At 44.2% G+C, this 21,747-nt stretch overlaps 1 protein-coding gene across 1 annotated transcript in view; it reads right to left on the bottom strand.

The window, feature by feature from the left end:
* Positions 1-18,272, bottom strand: part of LOC119272221 — a 45,188-nt gene extending 26,916 nt beyond the window's left edge. The window contains exon 1 of the mRNA XM_037553752.1: positions 18,106-18,272. Within this exon, the coding sequence (XP_037409649.1) occupies positions 18,106-18,272 (167 nt within the window). The remainder of the gene's footprint in view (positions 1-18,105) is intronic.
* Between the last annotated feature and the right edge of the window lie 3,475 nt (positions 18,273-21,747).

Raw genomic sequence — 21,747 nt, 5'->3', positions numbered from 1 at the left:
CCACGAGGGTGGGGGCGCGCCTTCCCCCCTGGGCGCACCCCTACCTCGTGGGCCTCCTGGAGCTCCTCCGACCTCAACTCCAACTCTATATATTCGTGTTCGGAGAGAAAAAAAATCAGAGAGAAAGATTCATCGTGTTTTACGATACGGAGCCGCCGCCAAGCCCTAAACTCTCTTAGGAGGGCTGATCTGGAGTCCGTTCGGGGCTCCGGAGAGGGGAATTCGTCGCCATCATCATCATCAACCATCCTCCATCACCAATTTCATGATGCTCACCGTCGTGCGTGAGTAATTCCATCGTAGGCTTGTTGGAACATGATGGGTTGGATGAGCTTTATCATGCAATCGAGTTAGTTTTGTTAGGGTTTGATCCCTAGTATCCACTATGTTCTGAGGTTGATGTTGCTATGACTTTGCTATCACTAGGGCCCGAGTGCCATGATTTCAGATCTGAACCTATTATGTTTTCATGAATATATGTGAGTTCTTGATCCTATCTTGCAAGTCTATAGTCACCTACCATGTGTTATGATCCGACAACCCCGAAGTGACAATAATCGGGACCACTTCCGGTGATGACCGTAGTTTGAGGAGTTCATGTATTCACTATGTGTTAATGCTTTGGTCCGGTACTATATTAAAGGAGGCCTTAATATCCCTTAGTTTCCGCTAGGACCCCGCTGCCACGGGAGGGTAGGACAAAAGATGTCATGCAAGTTCTTTTCCATAAGCGCGTATGACTATATTCGAAATACATGCCTACATTACATTGATGAATTGGAGCTAGTTCTGTGTCACCCTAGGTTATGACTGTTACATGATGAACCGCATCCGGCATAATTCTCTATCACCGATCCATTGCCTACGAGCTTTCCATATATTGTTCTTCGCTTATTTACTTTTCCGTTGCTATTGTTATCATCACTACAAAATACCAAAAACATTACTTTTGCTACCGTTACTTTTGCTATTGTTACCACTACTATCATATTACTTTGCTACTAAATACTTTGCTACAGATATTAAGTATCCAGGTGTGGTTGAATTGACAACTCAGCTGCTAATACTTGAGAATATTCTTTGGCTCCCCTTGTGTCGAATCAATAAATTTGGGTTGAATACTCTACCCTCGAAAACTGTTGCGATCCCCTATACTTGTGGGTTATCACTGGTCAGCTGTTCGAGTCAAACTCCTATGGCTAAGTGAGGGCGGTAAAGGCCGTATAGTCTGATTGCCTTGTTCGTTGCGCTAAACACCTCCTTCAAGGACCAGAATATGGAGTAAAGAGTGTTTAGATTTATCCCGAACACTCCCATACTATCTACGTGGGGGTAGAAGCTGACGACTGGTCAACCCTCAAATTTCATAAACGGCCGCAAAGGAGGTAAAAATTTAAAATCACAAGCATTATATTACATAACATCATTGTTCCATATTACAGGACAGAATAATACGAATGTTTTTATGGGAATATAATATCCTTCGTACATTGCTTCGCCACAAGGCGGGATCCCACCAGAACACCATCAAAATATAACTCGGGTCGGCAGTGCTCCTTGCCCTCAGGCGGCCTCTCGGTCACTAGCTTCTTGGCATCCATCTTCGTCCAGTGCATCTTGACGCGGGCAAAGGCCATACATGCACCTTCGATACAAACCGATCACTTTATAACCTCAAGCCGTGGGCAGGCATCAACAAGCCGCTTCACAAGTCCGAAGTAGCTGCTGGGCATGGGCTCGGCAGGCCATAGTCGGACTATTAGGTCCTTCATGGCTAGCTCGGCCGCCTTGTGCAACTCGACCAGCTGTTTTGGCTGGTCACTGAAGGGCACCGGATGTTCTGGTCCAAGGTATTGAGACCAGAACAGTTTCTCCATAGAACTCCCTTCTTCGGCTCGATAGAACTTGGCAGCATCCGATACACTACATGGCAAAACCGTAAACGCCCATGGAGAACTCCAAATTCAGGTAAGTAAAAGGAACGTTTCCTTGACAGCCTTGCTTTTCATAACAAAAGCCTTACCCGCGGTGATCTTCTTGGCTACCTAGATTTTCTGAAGGGCGCTCTGGGCTTCGGCTCAGGCATCTTGTACACTCTGACGGGCCTTCGCAAGTTCGGACCCTTGCGTCTTAGAATCACGCTCCAAGGACTCGTACTTCCTAACGGCGTCCTGGAGCTCTTGCTGGACCTCGCTGATCCGGGCCTCGTGCTTCTCGCGCGCGGTGCGTTCCTTGGCCGCTTTGACCCCGGCCTCGGCTAACGCCTTCTTGAGGGCCGCTGCTACCTCTTGAGCACTGCCTTGGTTTTCCCTTGAAGAGGAAAGGGTGATGCAGTAAAGTAGCGTAAGTATTTCCCTCAGTTTTTGAGAACCAATGTATCAATCTAGTAGGAGATCACGCTTGAGTCCCACACACCTACACAAACAAATAAGAACCTCACAACCAACGCGATAAAGGGGTTGTCAATCCCTTCACGGTCACTTACGAGAGTGAGATATGATAAGATACTATTTTTGGTATTTTTATGATAAAGAGAAATAAAGATGCAAAGTAAAATAAACGACAATAGAAATAGCTAAGTGTTGGAAGATTAATGTGATGGAAGATAGACCCAGGGGCCATAGGTTTCACTAGTGGCTTCTCTCAAGAGCATAAGTATTATGGTGGGTAAACGAATTACTGTCGAGCAATTGATAGAATTGAGCATAGTTATGAGAATATCTAGGTATGATCATGTATATAGGTATCACGTCCGTGACAAGTAGACCGAAACGATTCTGCATCTACTACTATTACTCCACACATCGACCGCTATCTAGCATGCATCTAGAGTATTAAGTTCATAAGAATAGAGTAATGCTTTAAGTAAGATGACATGATGTAGAGGGATAAACTCATGCAATATGATATAAACCCCATCTTTTTATCCTCGATGGCAACAATACAATACGTGCCTTGCTGCCCTGCTGTCACTGGGAAAGGACACCGCAAGATTGAACCCAAAGCTAAGCATTTCTCCCATTGCAAGAAAGATAAATCTAGTAGGCCAAACCAAACTGATAATTCGAAGAGACTTGCAAATATAACCAATCATACATAAAAGAATTCAGAGGAGATTCAAATATTGTTCATAGATAAACTTGATCATAAACCCACAATTCATCGGATCTCTACAAACACACCGCAAAAGAAGGTTACATCGAATAGATCTCCAAGAAGATCGAGGAGAACTTTGTATTGAGATCCAAAGAGAGAGAAGAAGCCATCTAGCTAATAACTATGGACCCTAAGGTCTGAAGTAAACTACTCACACATCACCGGAGAGGCCATGGAGTTGATGTAGAGGCCCTCCATGATCAATGCCCCCTCCGGTGGAGCTCCGGAAAAGGCCCCAAGATGGGATCTCTCGGGTACAGAAGGTTGCGGCGGTGGAATTAGGTTTACGTGGTGCTCCTGGATGTTTGGGGGTACGTGGATATATATAGGAGGAAGAAGTATGTCGGTGGAGCAACGAGGCGCCCACGAGGGTGGAGGGCGCGCCCAGGGGGTAGGCGCGCCCCCTGCCTCGTGGCCTCCTCGATTGTTTCTTGACGCCCACTCCAAGTCTCCTGGATCACGTTCGTTGAGAAAATCATGTTCCCAAAGGTTTCATTCCGTTTGGACTTCGTTTGATATTCCTTTTCGGCGAAACTCTAAAATAGGCAAAAAAACGACAATTTGGGCTGGGCCTCCGGTTAATAGGCTAGTCCCAAAAATATAATAAAAGTGTAAAATAAAGCCCATTAAACATCGAAAACAGAATATAATATAGCATGGAACAATAAAAAATTATAGATACGTTGGAGACGTATCAAGCATCCCCAAGCTTAATTCCTGCTCGTCCTCGAGTAGGTAAATGATAAAAACAGAATTTTTGATGTGGAATGCTACTTAGCATAATTTTCAATGTAATTCTCTTATTTGTGGTATGGATATTCAGATCTGAAAGATTCAAGACAAAACTTTAATATTGACATAAAAATAATAATACTTCAAGCATACTAACTAAGCAATTACGTCTTCTCAAAATAACATGGCCAAAGAAAGTTATCCCTACAAAATCATATAGTCTGTCTATGCTCTATCTTCATCACACAAAATATTTAAATCATGCACAACCCCGATGACAAGCCAAGCAATTGTTTCATACTTTTGATGTTCTCAAACTTTTTCAATCTTCACGCAATACATGAGCGTGAGCCATGGACATAGCACTATATGTGGAATAGAATGGTGGTTGTGGAGAAGACAATAAAGGAGAAGATAGTCTCACATCAACTAGGCGTATCAACGGGCTATGGATATGCCCATCAATAGATATCAATGTGAGTGAGTAGGGATTGCCATGCAACGGATGCACTAGAGCTATAAGTATATGAAAGCTCAACAAAATAAACTAACTGGGTGTGCATCCAACTCGCTTGCTCATGAAGACCTAGGGCATTTTGAGGAAGCTCATCATTGGAATATACAAGCCAAGTTCTATAATGAAAAATTCCCACTAGTATATGAAAGTGATATCATAGGAGACTCTCTATCATGAAGATCATGGTGCTACTTTGAAGCACAAGTGTGGAAAAAGGATAGTAGCATTGTCCCTTCTCTCTTTTTCTCTCATTTTTTTGGGCCTTCTCCTTTTTTATGGCCTTTATTTTTTTTCGTTCGAAGTCTCATGCCGACTTGTGGGGGAATCATAGTCTCCATCATCCTTTCCTCACTTGGGACAATGCTCTAATAATGATGATCATCACACTTTATTTACTTACAACTCAAGAATTACAACTCGAGACTTAGAACAAAATATGACTCTATGTGAATGCCTCTGGCGGTGTACCAGGATATGCAATGAATCAAGAGTGACATGTATAAAAATTATGAACGGTGGGTTTGCCACAAATACGATGTCAACTACATGATCATGCAAAGCAATTATGACAATGATGAAGCGTGTCATGGTAAATGAAACAGTGGTAAGTTGCATGGCAATATATCTCGGAATGGCTATGGAAATGCCATGGCAGGTAGGTATGGTGGCTGTTTTTAGGAAGGTATATGGTGGGTGTATGATACCGGCGAAAAGTGTGTGGTGTTAGAGAGGCTAGCAATGGTGGAAGGATGAGAGTGCATATAATCCATGGACTCAACATTAGTCATAAAGAACTCATATACTTGTTGCAAAAATCTACAAGTTATCAAAGCAAAGTATTACATGCATGCTCCTAGGGGGATAGATTGGTAGTAAAAGACCATCGCTCGTCCCCGACCGCCACTCATAAGGAAGACAATCAATAAATAAATCATGCTCCGACTTCATCACATAACGGTTCACCATACGTGCATGCTACGGGAATCACAAACTTTAACACAAGTATTTCTCAAATTCATAACCACTCAACTAGCATGACTCTAATATCACCATCTTCATATCTCAAAACAATTATCAAGCATCAAACTTCTCATAGTATTCAACACACTCATAAGAATTTATTTTACTAATCTTGGATGCCTATCACTTTAGAACTAATTTTTATGGTCTATTTCATATCCCTGCATTGTTAGAATCCTAAATTTCAAACAAGCCCTTACACAATTACTTCTGTTACAGATATGTGTCAAAGAAAACCTTGTGTGGTTTGTCCTGCTTCTGCGGTGTTGTGTTCCACCCCAACTCAGCTGCTCCAACTACGGAAGGGTTCACCACAGCAGGGATTCGCTCACCAGACTGTCTTTCACCGCCTCAGATCTTCTTCCCCGCCGCCGGCAGCCACGACAACTGCATTACCATCATCAACTGAGTAGATGACCTTGAGGACTACACGTGTCCGCAAGAGAGGTCACACTCTTTCGTGTCTGCTTACGTTATGCATCGCTTAATATGATGACATGCTACTTTATCATCGTGTTCACCTATTAGACTCTGAGTCAGGTCCAAACTTATGTTGAAACTTGAGTTTTTAAATGGTTGTGGGGTACATATTGGGGAAGTAATCAGTACTATCTTTCTACTATCTGGTTAATCTCGGGTGTCTACTATGAGTTTCATGTTGGGTGCAAACAAACATTAAAGGAGCCATTATCTGTATTTTTTAACTAAAGCTATTATCTGCATGCTATCATTGGTTTTGGGTCTATCCACAGTTTGCTACCATCACTCTGGATTTGTGCATGCACTCCTTACATAATATCACTATGTTTATTCCTATGCATGTCAGTTATTGTACACAATGGAACTGAACATGTAGAGCAAAAGAGACGAGCCTTGCATGGCAATAAAATTTCATGCAGACGTTGCTCTATGGTGGGCGCAAAAGCAGCCCCCTCCACCCATTTCAGATCTTAATCAAGAGGAAGATAATTGTTCTGAGGGGGATTCAGAAGCAGAAGGCCACTCCTATTTACCCCATGAGGTCTTCGCTCTAACTTGGCATGCTGATGTTGGTAATATCATGCATATGGTGCCTTGCATTGCTTACTGTATACATCAAAGATGTCATATGCTTAGTTTAGACATGCTTTGTGTCAATGCCATCTGTTTAGTTTCTTTATCGTATATGTGAATCATGCAATGCCATCTTGTTTAGCCAGGCATTATATATGTGAATTTTGCAATGCCACCCTCGTTAGCCAGTCATCTTATATGTGAATTATATCATGACATCATTTTTTTATTATGTGTTAAATTTGTCATGCAATGAAGCTATGGGAGAGAGTCATTGAGCACCGCTTAAGAATAATGACAAGCATGACCAAAAATCAGTTTGGTTTCATGCCTGGGATGTCGACCATGGAAGCCATTTTCTTGGTACGACAACTTATGGAGAGATATAGGGAGCAAAAGAAGGACTTGCATATGGTGTTCATTGACTTGGAGAAGGCCTATGATAAGATACCGCGGAATGTCATGTGGTGGGCCTTGGAGAAACACAAAGTCCCAGCAAAGTACATTACCCTCGTCAAGGACATGTACGATAATGTTGTGATAAGTGTTCGAACAAGTGACGTCGACACTAATGACTTCCCGATTAAGATAGGACTGCATCATGGGTCAGCTTTGAGCCCTTATCTTTTTGCATTGGTGATGGATGAGGTCACAAGGGATATACAAGGAGATATCACATGGTGTATCCTCTTTGCGGATGATGTGGTGCTAGTTGACGATAGTCAGCCGGGGGTAAATAGGAAGTTAGAGTTATGGAGACAAACCTTGGAATCGAAAGGGTTTCGGCTTAGTAGGACTAAAACCGAGTACATGATGTGTGGTTTCAGTACTACTAGGTGTGAGGAGGAGGAGGAGGTTAGCCTTGATGGCCAGGTGGTACCTTAGAAGGACACCTTTCGGTATTTGGGGTCAATGCTGCAGGAGGATGGGGGTATTGATGAAGATGTAAACCATCGAGTCAAATCCGGATGGATGAAGTGGCGCCAAGCTTCTAGCATTCTCTGTGACAAGAGAGTGCCACAAAAGCTAAAAGGCAAGTTCTACAGGATGGCGGTTCGACCCGCAATGTTGTATGGCGCTGAGTGTTGGCCGACTAAAAGGCGACATGTTCAACAATTAGGTGTGGCGGATATGCGTATGTTGAGATGCATGTGTGGCCACACAAGGAAGGATCGAGTCCGGAATGATGATATACGAGATAGAGTTGGGGTAGAACCAATTGAAGAGAAGCTTGTCCAACATCGTTTGAGATGGTTTGGGCATATTTAGCGCAGGCCTCCAGAAGCTCCAGTGCATAGCGGACGACTAAAGCGTGCAGAGAATGTCAAGAGAGGGCGGGGTAGACCAAATTTGACATGGGAGGAGTCCGTTAAAAGAGACCTGAAGGATTGGAATATCACCAAAGAGCTAGCTATGGACAGGGGTGCGTGGAAGCTTGCTATCCATGTGCCAGAGCCATGAGTTGGTTGCGAGATCTTATGGGTTTCACCTCTAGCCTACCCCAACTTGTTTGGGACTAAAGGCTTTGTTGTTGTTATTGTTGTTGTTGTGATAAATTTGTTAGCAATTTTAGTACATTGAATTACTCTTCCTATGTATCAGCCATTCGGGACGGTCATGGAAAAAATCTGGAGTGGAAACAAGGTCTTCAAAGCAGATAATGCTATCTGACGAAGCGCATGTCTTGCTGGTTACTGATAGCTCCTCAGAGGAGGATTCAGAGACAGATGACCAGTCCTATTCCCCCCCCCCCGAGGTGCATATATCGTGCGTATGGTATCTTGCATTGCTATGTCATTTGCTTAGTTTAGACATGCTTTGTGTGAATGCCACCTGTTTAGTGCCTAATTACCATATATGTGAATTATGCAATGCCATCTTGTTGCAAGACATTATATATGTGAATTATGCAATGCTATCTTGTTGCAAGGCATTATATATGTGAATTATGCAATGCCATGCTGTTTAGCCAAGCGTCATATATGTGAATATTATCATGTCGTCCTTTTTTTGTATTTCTCATTGCTTTTGTCGGCAATGTTTGTATATTCAACTGCTCTTCCTGTGCATCAACCATTTGAATTGGTGATGGAGAAATCTGGAGTGAAAACAAGGTCTTCAAAGCAGACAACGCTACCTGCTGAAGCAGATATCTTGCTGGTTACAGATAGCTCTTCAGAGGAGGATTCAGAGGCAGATGACCAGTCCTATTATCCCATTGAGGTGTATGCTCAAACTTGGCAGGGTTATATTACTCATATCATGCATATGTTGTATTGCAATGCTTAGTTTTTACATCATATACACGATATTGAATTCCATCTCCTTAGTTGACACATCATATATGCGATTGCCCTCTGCTCACTTCCTTAGTATATAAATCATATATTTGAAATATATCATGCCATGATGTTTACATAGGCAGCATGTATCTAAATTATGGCATGCCAACCCATTTTCTAAAGACATAATATAGTCATATCATCTCATCCTGTTCACATAGTCATCATATTTTGAATTATGTCATCTATCCGTGAATTATATCATGCCATCATGTTTCCATCGACGGCATGTTTGTGATTTATGGCATGCCAACCACTTTAATAGACACATCGTATAGTTATATCATGTCATCCTGTTTACATAGTCATCATATTTTGAAGTATGTCATTCTATCCTATTTAGTTAGCCATCATACATGTGAAATTGTGTCATGCTATCCTGTTTAATTAGCCATCATATATGTGAAATTATGTCTTGCTATTCTGTTTGGTTAGACAACATAAATGTGAATTATTTCATGCCCTGTTTTCTTCCCTACTATCCATTGCACCCGCCTATCTTACAATGTCTGTACATTCAATTACTTTTCTTGTTTATCAGCCATTTCAATTGGAGGGGGTGATGGCAGTATCCGTGGGAGTAAAAACATGGTCTTTAGAAAAGATCGTGCTACCTGTCGATGGAGATAGAACCACGATTATACTTGCCCAAGAACTAGCCCCACCACACATAACCCAGACTCATGCAGATTGTACCCCTACCCAGTTGGACAGAGAACCAGCTACACCCCTTCTAACCCCAACCCCAGCAGATAGTAACCTAGTTCCCGTTGACACAACACCATCTCCACCATAGAGCACCCAAACACGAGCAGTTAGTAAGGCAACTGCAGTGCCCAAAGCACGAGGACTACCACTCCGAACCCCAAGTCAATGCTTAAAGCAGAAGAAGAGTTGTTCTTAGGTCAGGTTCGGTAGCTATGGTTCATACTACTTTGCTCTTACATCACTGTATTTACTCATACCAACTAATTTCAAATTTGAAGGATGCAACTGAAACTCCAATGGCACAACATGTATGTTTTATACCTGTTTCTTTAACGTGTTTGCTGTTATAACTTTCTCTATGTTGATTTCAGTTTCAATTGAATAAACAATTATGTTCTCATGCCATGCACATTACAAGTGTTGTTATTGCTGTGTAGTTTCCCACACTTATATTATGTCTATGCCGCTTTGTCTTAAATAGATATGATTCGAACTGTATCTATCTTGATTTGGCAACATAAACTAGAATGATATAGACCATACAATGACCATACTACATAGATATATGTTTGTTTGCATGCTGTTATCCTGTCCACCTTACTACTGAACTGGTTTACCAAAATGAGTTTCATATAGTACATTGTAAACATGTGATGTGTTTGTTTGTTTCTCTTTTAGAACGCGGATAAAATATTGGAGAAGAGTACCCCGTTATGAAGTGGTAAAGGAAGTAATGCAGATAAGGTTCAATATAGTGAGACATCCCTGTTGGTCTCCAAGAAAGCTTCTAAAAACTATATTGAAGACACTGAGACAACCCCAATGTCCTGTCTTGATGTAGTGTTCGAGTTACTGTTCACTACTGCTGGCACCAGCTCTTCGAACTCGCTAACTGAATCAGTTCGGCTTCTTGAGTCTCAACTTCAAGTTGAAAGACATCGATCAGATGTTATGTGAGAGGAAGCCGAAGGACTGAGGAAGTCCCTGCAGAATTCAGATGCATACTTTCTGGTGTAACAACAAGTGCTGGAGGATTTAAGCGCCAAACAAGAGAAAGTTAATAAGCTTGCTAAGCATCTTGCCAGCATTATGGGTACCAAGGATATTGTTTCTTGAGCTCTTCTAAAGTGGTTTCAGTTCTGGACTTGTTTTGCTGCGGCGTTTATATGCTGCTTTGTTCCCTATATTTGCACTGGTGGCGAACTTTGATGCCCAGTGGATGTAATATGTGTAATAGCCGTGATAGCCTAGCGTAAGTTGCTTGCTTATTTATTTCCTTATTGTCTTGTTTATTTGTTTTCTTGTAGTTAGTGTAGTTCTTTTTCCGCGGTTTGCTAGTGGCCGCAATAACCTATTTTTTAAAACTAGGCCACATTAACCATGGGCTACATATTTAATGTAGTTAACATGGGCCTCCTACGGGTCGTAGAAACAATGGGCCTTCTAAGGGCCATAGAAACAATGGGCCTTCTACGGGGCGTAGAAACAATGGGCCTTATACGGGCCGTAGACACAATGGGCCTTCTACGGGCCGTATCATCAATGGGCCTTCTACGGGACGTATGATTGGTTGGCCAAACATGGGCCAATAATAGACCACATTATGGTCGTAAATGGGCTAGAGTTGAAATCGTCTGTTCATGGGCCGACCATAACGGGTCGTCGTTAATCAGCCGTATATTGATGACGCTATGAAAACGGCCCAACGTATTAACGGGCCACAAACGGGCCGACTGTAACCATGGGCTGAATTTGGCCCACAAGCAGAAAATGACAGTAGCGGGCTGAAAGTAAACGAATGCTGGAAATGAGCCCAAGAATAAATGGGCCCTGAGAAGGCCGAAAGATAACATGGGCTGGAAATGGCCCAATGGAATAATGGGCCGTTAATGGTATAAAGTGACACACTATTCATTATGGGCCAGTTTTACCACGGGCCATTAATGGGCCGAGGGTAACTAAGGTCCTCATATGGGCCGAAAGACATCATGGGCCATACATGGGCCGGAAGTTAAAACGGGCTGGAATTATAATGGACGACCCAAATGACGCTATTGGGCCTAATTCGGAGAGGCCGTAAACGGGCCCTAGGTTAGCAGGTTGTAAATGGGCTATATGCGAATAGGCCATTCACAGGCTTGCCGTGGGCCGGCCCGCCACCTTTTGACCATGTCAAATGGGTCGGCCTTTTCATAGGAATGGGCCTCTGTTGGGCCGTGCCACGTGTTGACGTATCATAGGCACTTTGGGTCCAATGAGTGGATGACATCTGTCCCAACGGTGAGCCGACACATGTTTCCTCCAGCCAATAATGATTTTACACGTGGAAAATGTTAACGGGTTATCGGATCCAAAACCGGACCCGATAGCTTAACGGTGTTCCGTTACTGTGTATGCCACGTGTTGGTCACCCTTGACGAAAGCACTTCTATGACGCGCGATTTATCGTCATGGAAGTGGACACTTCCATGATGATAATTTTGGTAATGTCATGGAACACTTCTACGACAACACATGTATGACTATCTTGATTCTGTCACAAAATTGTCATGGATGTACATGCATGACAGAAAACGTGACCTACTGTGACAAACACGTATCATCACGGAAGTGTATTCTTTCTGTAGTGTAGCTGGCCTTAGAACCTTGATATTGTGATGTTGAGTAGTCATGCCACTATTTTGCAGGATGTCTCAAGTCTCTTTGAGCATTTACAACCGTTATGCTATCCGAGTCATCCCAGGTTTCGATTTAGTTTGATGCATTTGCAACTCCCTTCTTTCCGTTCCCAATGTTTCTTTGGGCCAGTTTAACCACACTAATCGGTGAGTTGAGGTACTCTGTTGCGTCGACATATATGTTGGAGCTTTAATTATGACCCTAGGTGTCTTAGAGGATCACCTAGTAATCTAGCCATGTTTTGTGTTCCCAGTGTGATGATTCTGGCCATCATTCTCGAAAGCATTCCGTAATGCCACTTAGTTAGTAGGCATTCTATTCCTGGGTTCTTGAACTCGAGATTCACCCTACTTACTTCATGTTGATAGTGTTTGTTAGTTCCTTTAGGATATTAGTAACCTTTGCGATAGTCCTCGAGGTCTATGGTATTTTCCTCTTCCAAATACCATGAACTACTTATGGCAGAAGTTCCTCGCTGAACCGAAAGATCACAACCAGGGTGCTCTTGATGAGTTCTCGATTCTATGTTATGACTCTGCCAGTTCTACCTTTCTGCATGGGTTATCTGGAAGAAATATGTTGAACTTGTTCGACATGCTAATCTATGCACCCACAACTCAGAAAATCGTACGTTCCTTTGAGTTGTCCCTCTTTAGTTGTTTTCTGACCTTCGTCTATCAATTGATAGTCAAGAGTATGCGTGCATTCATTCATCAATGCTTATTATTCTTGTGGTCCGTCAAGCCATTCTATTCCAGAATGACTAGGAGAAACAAACTCCGGTACTTCATCCGTCTCTGGGGTTGGGTCAAAGCAGTTGTATTCCGCAGATCAAAATGCCAATCCAGCTTTCGTTCTGTTCTACCTTGGAGGGTTGCCTCTTTATGTCAGAAATGTCATGGGAATTGCACCACCTCCTATGAACTCTTGATACAGTGATACTTCTCACCATCATTATTCATCCCTCGGTCTCCATGTTGGTTGTAACCGGAATGCTGACAAGTGAACTATGATGTGTGAAATCAATACTCCTAGCAACTCTGTTGCTTGGTAGTTAATGGAAAATAATCTTATTCTTAGTGTGTTGTTTATTGAATCATCATCCTAAGATTTATCGTGTGACCTATTCCATTTTCCCTGGTGCACTCCTCGATCAATGAGATAGGATTGTGTCAATCCATCACTCTCTTGATCACATCGTATTGACCTAAAAAGCAAGATTGTTCTCGAGCTTAGTAACATATGGTGGTTCGTGATTTTCTGAATATCTTCTCGGAAGTGTTACCAGGTTGTCACCTAACCGCTATGTTGAGTTCGTGATCAAGTGGGTTTCTTGTAAACCACCCCTTCTCCAAAAATCCATGTTGGATACCCCTGACCTAGTTGGTTAAGCCAAACAACAACTTTGAGTGTTGGAAGATAAAAGCTTGCCTAGCTTAGTTCGTTTCCAGGGATATATTTTTGTGTGTTGAAGAAAGATGATATCTTCATCGATTGGTCCCTGTGATCAGTTGTTGGACCTATTATCTTATCAAAACTTTGATTCGAGTGTGGGCTATCCTCAAATCAATTCAGAACCAACGATGTCCGTAATGTTGTCTTACTCGTGGTTTTTCCTCGAGCATACTTCGTTATATCTTTTGTTCTGACCAATGCTATCGCCTTGCTCACATAGTTGTAGAATTCCATCTTCACGGGAATCTTGATGACTTGTTGTTGAGACCATGAGCAACATTTTTATCTCCTCCATAATTCGTGTTGAACATCCAGCTAGTGTTGGAAACTTCTAAAAGCATTATCTTCATGTCCCGTTCATGAAGCATATGTATGCATGAAAGAAGTGACTTCCTCTAATTCAGGTGCATTTGATGCAAATTGCAGCCATGAATTCGAGAAAGCTTGTTTTTGCTTCCTTTGGAGTCATCCCAAGTCAGTCATGCATGTGCGAAGTATTCTATGGTTTGATAGGCTCGCTACCTCCAGTCCATATGTATTCCTAGCACACCAAGCCACTGATTGATTTGTTCAAGGAAGAGAAGTCTATGCTTGGGATCTAATCCATGGACTTGCGTAAAGACTTCAAAATCCTTGATGATGGATCCTAACCAGAACTTGGTAGTATTTTTTGTAAGACTTCTATGTGGTCATGCTTGTCTTGGACAATGTGTTCACATCATGTAGCTGAACTAGCTCATGTTTTGTAGCTTGATATCGTAGTTCATTTCCTGAGAATCTCGCAACGTCATCTCGTCGGTTTTTGTTGCAAACTTTCTTTTCAGACATGCTGAGTCTGAAGTATCCTATCACCAATCGGATCTGAATCTTAGGCAAATATGATGGTTGGAACATTCCCAACAATTGCATTTTGTTCCCAGCTTGCACCCGCCATTGTACCATTTTACTATGGTCTGCCTTCTTATTAATTGTTGTCCAGGGTCATCTTCAAAAGTGGACTTACCATGGGACCCATCCATTTTCGATGATAAGCAAAATCACTCATTGCGTTGTCTTCAACAAGGTAGTCCGCATCATCCATTCTAGTCTGAGTATGCCTCTCTTTCGAACTACTTCACACGATCGTTTGTGAATTGCCCTAGCCTGGTATGAAGAGTTTCAATGATATCCATATCAAAAGCAATTCTATTTTCCACTTAAGGGAAAAATTCTACGAGTCACCTTCCCTGAGGTTCCCCATTATGGAATCATGGCAATTAACTCCTCGCTACTTTGAAAGTCTCACACCATCTTACTTAAGCGTGGAATTCTTGCCTACCAAATCAAACCTTCGTCATTAGATCCTTACCATCACCCATGATGTGTGTTTTGTGTCTCAGCTCGAGAGATGTTCTTCCGTCTCAATCCATGAGTTGATCCAGAGTTGCTCGATCTTCATGAAGATCGATTCCTGTAGAGTTCCTTTTGTTGTCAACATGTTGGGTAAAGTTCTCGAAAGCAAAGACGTCAAAATCCAATGAGGCAGTAGATCAACATCTTCAAGTAGGGCAGTTGGATCATGAAGATTGTGATAGTTCGAGTCCCCTCTTCCTTTTACCCTATGCTTGAATCTCGGGACAAGATTCTTGTTTGGTGGGGGTGAGTTGTCATAGCCCTAGTTCAGCCACTATTGTCTTTGCTTGATCATCATGTCATCATGTTTAAATTTTCCATAAACTTCAAACCCTAGCACCAAATGGAATTTGATAACCCACATGTATAGGGGATCGCAACAGTTTTCGAGGGTAGAGTATTCAACCCAAATTTATAGATTCGACACAAGGGGAGCCAAAGAATATTTGAAGGTATTAGCAGCTGAGTTGTCAATTGAACCACACCCGAGGTTAATTACCTGCACCAAACTAGTTTGATAGTTTTGATAGTAGTGACAGCAACAATAGTAACAGTAACAGTGATAGCAGTAATTTTGTAGCAAGTGTAACAGTGATGATAGCAGTAGTAACTTAGTAGAAACAATATGGAAAAGATTGTAGGCATTGGATCGGTGACTTGTTGGATGATATTCATCATGTCACAGTTATAACCTAGGGCGATACTGCACTAGCTCCAGTTCATCGATATAATGTAGGCATGTATTCCGTAAATAGTCATACGTGTTTTATTAAAAGAACTTGCATGGCATGTTTTGTCCTACCCTCCCGTGGCAGCGGGGTCCATATTGGAAACTAAGGGATATTAAGGCCTCCTTTTAATAGAGAACCGGAACAAAGCGTTAACACATAGTGAATATTTGAACTCCTCAAACTACAATCATCACCGAGAGTGGGCCCGGTTGTTGTCACTCCGGGGTTGTTGGATCATAACACATAGTAGGTGACTATAACTTGCAAGTTCGGATCTAGAACATGGATATAATGATAAATTCATAAATGGTTCAGATCTGAAATCATGGCACCTAGGCCCAAAGTGACAAGCATTAAGCATAGCAAAGTCATAGCAACATCAATCTAAGAACATAGTGGATACTAGGGATCAGGCCCTAACTAAACTAACTCGATTATATGATGAATCTCATCCAACTCCTCACCAACCAGCGAGCCTATGAAGGAATTACTCACTCCCGGTGGGGAGCATCATGGAATTGGCGATGGAGAAGGGTTGGTGATGATGATGAACGAAGACCCCCCTCTCCGGAGCCCCAAACGGACTCCAGATCTGCCCTCTTGAGGAAGAACAGGGCTTGTCGGCGGCTCCGTCTCGTGGATCGCGATAATTCTTTCTCCCTGTTTTTTTCTGGTAATATGTGATTTTATAGTATCAAGGGGGCCGTCAGCGCGACCACCAGGTGGGTACAACCCACCTGGGCGCGCTAGGAGAGGGGGGCGCGCCCTGGTCTGTTGTGCCCACCCAGGGGCCCCTCTCCGGTAGGTCTTGGCTCCAGAAATTCTTATTATTGATATAAAAAATCCTCAAAAAGTTCCATTCCATTCCGAGAACTTTTATTTCTGCACAAAAACAACACCACGGTAGTTCTGCTAAAAACAACGTCAGTCTGGGGTTAGTTTCGTTAAAATCATGCAATTTAGAGTCCAAAACAAGAGGAAAAGCGTGAGAAAAAGTAGATACGTTGGAGACGTATAAATTCCCCCAAGCTTAAACCTGTGCTTGTCCTCAAGCAATTCAGTTGATAAACTGAAAGTGAGAAAGAAAAACTTTTACGAACTCTTTTGCTCTTGTTTGCATAAATAAGCTTAAATAGTGTCGGATTTTGGGTTCCGGCAAAACCCTTGAGGTCGAAACACTGGGGTGCGCACAAAGATCTCTCCTCCCCCTAGCTCACGCCCTCACCGCAATCTCAAGGCTTAGATGTCACAACCCTAGAATTTGTGTGTAACTAGTTGCATCAGCATCATGCATCTTGTTAAATTCAAGAAATTGGAATTGAGGGAATTTCAAAGCCTCAAAATCAATTAAGGGGAAAAACCCTAAAAATACATTCAATGTTTCCAAAATAGCCTTAAATAATGTTGGTTATATTTTGGCAAAGGTTTTGAGCCCAACCAAAAATGACGAACATTTTTATGGAATATTTTGGGCACTGAATTTAAATCACTATTGTATATGAGTTTGAATTTATATTCATATATTTAGAATATAAATTGAAATACTTCTGAAATCAATTATGTGCTTTTAGCAGGGTCCATACCTGCATCATATAATACTTCAGAAACTTTTTGGCATTGTTTGAATTTGTCTGAATTCAAACAGTGGCAGAAAGAAATAAATAAAAAGAAAATAGAACAGAAGATAACAAAAAGAGCAGAAACCTTACCTAGCTTACCTGTCGCGGCCCAGTTGGCCAGCCCACTGGCCTCCTCATGTCGTCTTCCTCCTTGCCAGAAGGATGGGCGTGTGCCCGATGCGCGCGCACCATCGTGCGTCCACCTTCTACTTGCCGCCGCTGCTGCTGGAGGGCGCCAAGAGCACCACGACACTCCTGCTTCTTCTCCCCTCCTCTCTGGTTCCTCCCTCTTCCCCCAGCGCTCGCGCCTGCAGCCACCCAAGCGAGACCGTCGCTGCTGCTCGCTGTCACCGCGTCCACCATGTTCCTCGAGCCGCCCCGAGCTATCCCCGAACTCCGCCACCTCGTTCCCTACCTCCTCACCGAGCCACGCTACTGGAAGGGCCCCGAAGCGCCGCCCCCGCCGCTTTTTCCCTCCTCGGCCGCCGGAGATCCGCCTTGCCGCCCCGCTCAGCTCCGGCCTTCCCCGAGCCCGCTTTGACGCCTGCTGCAACCGCTGTGAGTTGCTGCTCCTCCTCCCCCTCTCCGATTTCTCGGTTGCACGCCATAGTCGCCGTTTCGCCGATGAACGATCCCCGACGCCGCCTGCTCTCGCCGCTACCGACGCTCTGGTGACCATTTGGTCCCGGGCGCGTGTCCACCGAACTCGCTGCACTGCATAGGGCATCTCCAGTGCTTCGGCCCGCCCGTTTGCATAGCGCAGCCGCGCTCTCGCGCACACCCGAACGCCGGCCGCCGCGGCCGAGCTCCTCGCCGTCGTCTCCGCCCGCCCCAGCCCCTGCAACCACCACCATTCGATGCGCCGCATCGCGGCCATTCCAACGTGACCAGCCCCGCTTGCTTCCGTGGCCAGAAACGGCCGGACGGTGATCGCCGCCGCGTCGGGTCATCGCCGGCATAACCACGCCGACGTGGCACGACCATTAGGCGCTAACCCCGCTGCTTAAACCACCCACAGCCACTGATAGTGGGCCCCATGCCTGGTCAAACCCCCGTCAGCGCTAGGTTTGACCAGGATTAGCCCTGTGCCGCTGACGTGTGGCCCCCACTGGTCAGGTTTGACCTGGGCCGTCTCCGTTGACCTACTGTCGTCATATCGACGTCATGCTGACACAGTAAATCATTTTCTGGATTTAAAATAATCATAAAATTCCAGAAATTGTCCAAAACTTCTAAAATTCAAAGAAAATAATCTATAACTCCAATGGAAATAAATTATATATGAAAAATGATAAAAAAAATCCAAAGAATCTATTTATGCCATGTTCATGCATGTTTGAGAAAGTGAACCCCACTGATTAGGATAAAACATGATTAAGGTAAATTTGAAAAATAGGTTTGGAGTTGGAATTTGATGTAGTTTGAATTCCACTCCAATTAAGATGACTTGCTGTTGCATTAGCTCAATTCGATACCTTAATATGTCATATCATTCATTTGATTGTGCATTGCATTAATTGAATGTTGTTTATGTTCCTTTGCTAGTAATTGTCCCCTCGCAATAGACGTGTTTCGACGATGAGTTCGATGACACCGATGAAGAGTTATACTATCTTCAGAAGTGCCAGGCAAGCAAAACCCCCTTGTTCATTCTGATACAATCCCATTCTCTCGCTCCTGCTCTCTTTTACTACATTAGGACAACAACGATTGAACTGTACATGCTGCGGTAGTTGAACTCCTTTCCTCTGCATGACCTGTCATTGCCACAGTAAATAGCTGAAACCCACTAGCATGAGTAGGAGTTGTTTGAGCCCTGATGTGCCTACTAATTCATGCTTGTTTGTCATGCCTGCTATTGCTTAGAGTTGTGTCAGGTCTGATTCATCCAGGATGAATTGGAAAGTTGTGAACATGCCCTACTGTGTGTGAGCTAAGTGTGTTGAACACGATTTGGTAAAGGTATCGATGAGAGGCCATGTAGGAGTACCGAGATCTGTATGTGTGATTTAAGAACCAGCTACTATCATGCATTGGGGCCGAAAGCAATGTACCCTCTCGGCTTCTTAACCACCCTAGTCCTCTGTCCATGAGTTGCAATTAGTTTCTGGTGTTTATAGGATATGTGTTGGCGGCCGTGCGTAGCGCTGACCCTAGGGGTGGGCTATGATGCGGTAGATACACCGTGGCCGGGCATGCCGGACGCTCGTTTGGTGTCTCGGAACCCTGTACACATCGTTCGGGGCCGTATGTGGAAACCTCGGTCGGACTCCCTGCGGATGGAACCTGGATAGGCGATAAACCTAGACTAGAGACTTGAGTGTTTAGGTAGGCCATGGCCGACACCCTCGTTGGGCTTCCGCTTGAAGGTTGCCGAGTACATGTCGTGTAAACAACGGTAAGTGGTGAGAGCGTGTGTGAAGAAGTACACCCCTGCAGGGTTAACATCATCTATTCGAATAGCCGCGTCCGCGGTAAAGGACTACTTGGTTGCCTATACAGTTCATAGACAAGTGAAAGTGGATACTCTGAAATGCGCAAGATAAGCGTGAGTGCTATGGATGGCGTTCTCATAGGGAGACGGGAGCGGATCCATAGTGGTGTATTGACATGGTGAATATGTGGACTCATGTGCGCCACCTCAAAAGAGTTACTTGCAGTCGTAGTTTAAGATAGCCACTGAGTCAAAGCTGGCTTGCTGCAGTTAAACTCCACCACCCCCTTTGTTGATACTGATGCATATGTAGGTACTTCTGATGTAAGTCTTGCAGGGTACATTTGTACTCACGTTTGCTTATTTTATGTTTTTGCAGAGAGACTTCAGTCTTGCTAGTAGTTCTGTGTGGACTTCGACGTTTAGCTTGATACCTCAGCTACGATCTTGTGCCCTCGGCAGGGTCTTGTTGATAGTCAGGCTTCTCAGCCCTTTTTCATTTGTAGTTGTATGTACTCAGACAAGTTAAGCTTCTGCATGTGCTTTGACTTGTATGCTCTGGATGGTGGGTCATGAGACCCATGTTTGTAATATCGCGCTCCTTGGAGCCTAATGAATAAATACTTTGAGTCATAGAGTTTTGTTGTGATGCCATGTTGTATTTGCACATATCGAGCATATTGTGTGTATGTTATTGAAATGCTTGGTATGTGTGGGATCCGACAATCTAGTTGTTTATCCTTGGTAGCCTCTCTTATAGGGAAATGTAGTCTGGTGCTTCCACTGAGCCTTGGTAGTCTGCTACAACCCGGTTTACCAGAGTCCTACTAGCCCAGCACTACTGCTCCGGAACACTTAGACTGGCCGACATGTGATTCACTTTGTTCCTGTGTCTGTCCCTTCGGGGAAATGTCACGCGGTGACTTCCGGAGTCCTGCTAGCCTGCTACAGCCCGGGTTCCCGGAGTCCTGTTAGCCCAGTTGCTACAGTCCGGATTCACACGCTGATGACCGACATGTTCGATGTTGTTTCATGTATGCCTGTCCCCGTAAGTTAGTGCCACTTTGGGTTCATGACTAGTCATGTCGGCCCGGGTTCTCTGTCATATGGATGCTAGCGACACTATCATACACGTGAGCCAAAAGGCGCAAACGGTCTCGGGCCAGGTAAGGTGGCACCCATGGGAATACCATGCGTGAGGCCACAAAGTGATATTAGCGCATCGAACTCGCAGAACAAAGGGACACAAGATTTATACTGGTTCGGGCCACCGATGTGGTGTAATATCCTACTCTAGGGTAGTGGGGTGGATTGCCTCTTGGGCTGAGGATGAACAGTTACAAGGGAAGAACAACCTCCTGAGGAGAGGTGCTCTTGTGCTTGGTGAGTTTGTGTGGTTGCCTTGGTGGAATGAGTCCGGTCCAAGATGAGATCCTCCTCCTACGATGGTGGTTAGTCCTATATATAGATGCCCGGGTTCTCTTCCCAAATATTAGGCGGGAAGGGATCCCACAACGGCCAATTTGAATGGGGACAGCTAGTACAAGCTATCCTGACAAAAGATGGTCTTCGCCTGCCAAAGGCTCTGGTGATGCCACTGTCCTGGGCTCCATGGTGACCTCCGTCCTGCCGTCCTGCTAGTCTTGGTCTTGTTGCACCGATATGGAACCTTTGCTTGACGCCTTGGGACTCCGCGCCTGCGCTTGCCTCTTTAGCACCAAAGATGAAACGAGGACACTGCGTGCGCTGGTGCCTTCTTGGCCTTGGTCGTCATGGCTTGCGTCACAGGAACCTCGTGAGGTGCCCCTTGCCTTGATCTCTCCACCCCTCATGAGCCAGCCTGGTGAGGCCGCCCCCGAGGAGGTCTTGCATCGTCCGCCTCGTGAGGCTTGGCCCCTCGTGAGGGTCT

This window comes from Triticum dicoccoides, chromosome 3A (assembly GCF_002162155.2).
Source record: "Triticum dicoccoides isolate Atlit2015 ecotype Zavitan chromosome 3A, WEW_v2.0, whole genome shotgun sequence".
NCBI classification, from domain to species: domain Eukaryota; kingdom Viridiplantae; phylum Streptophyta; class Magnoliopsida; order Poales; family Poaceae; genus Triticum; species Triticum dicoccoides.
Note: the sequence above shows the minus strand (reverse complement) of the source record. Positions and strands in the feature narration are given on the sequence as shown.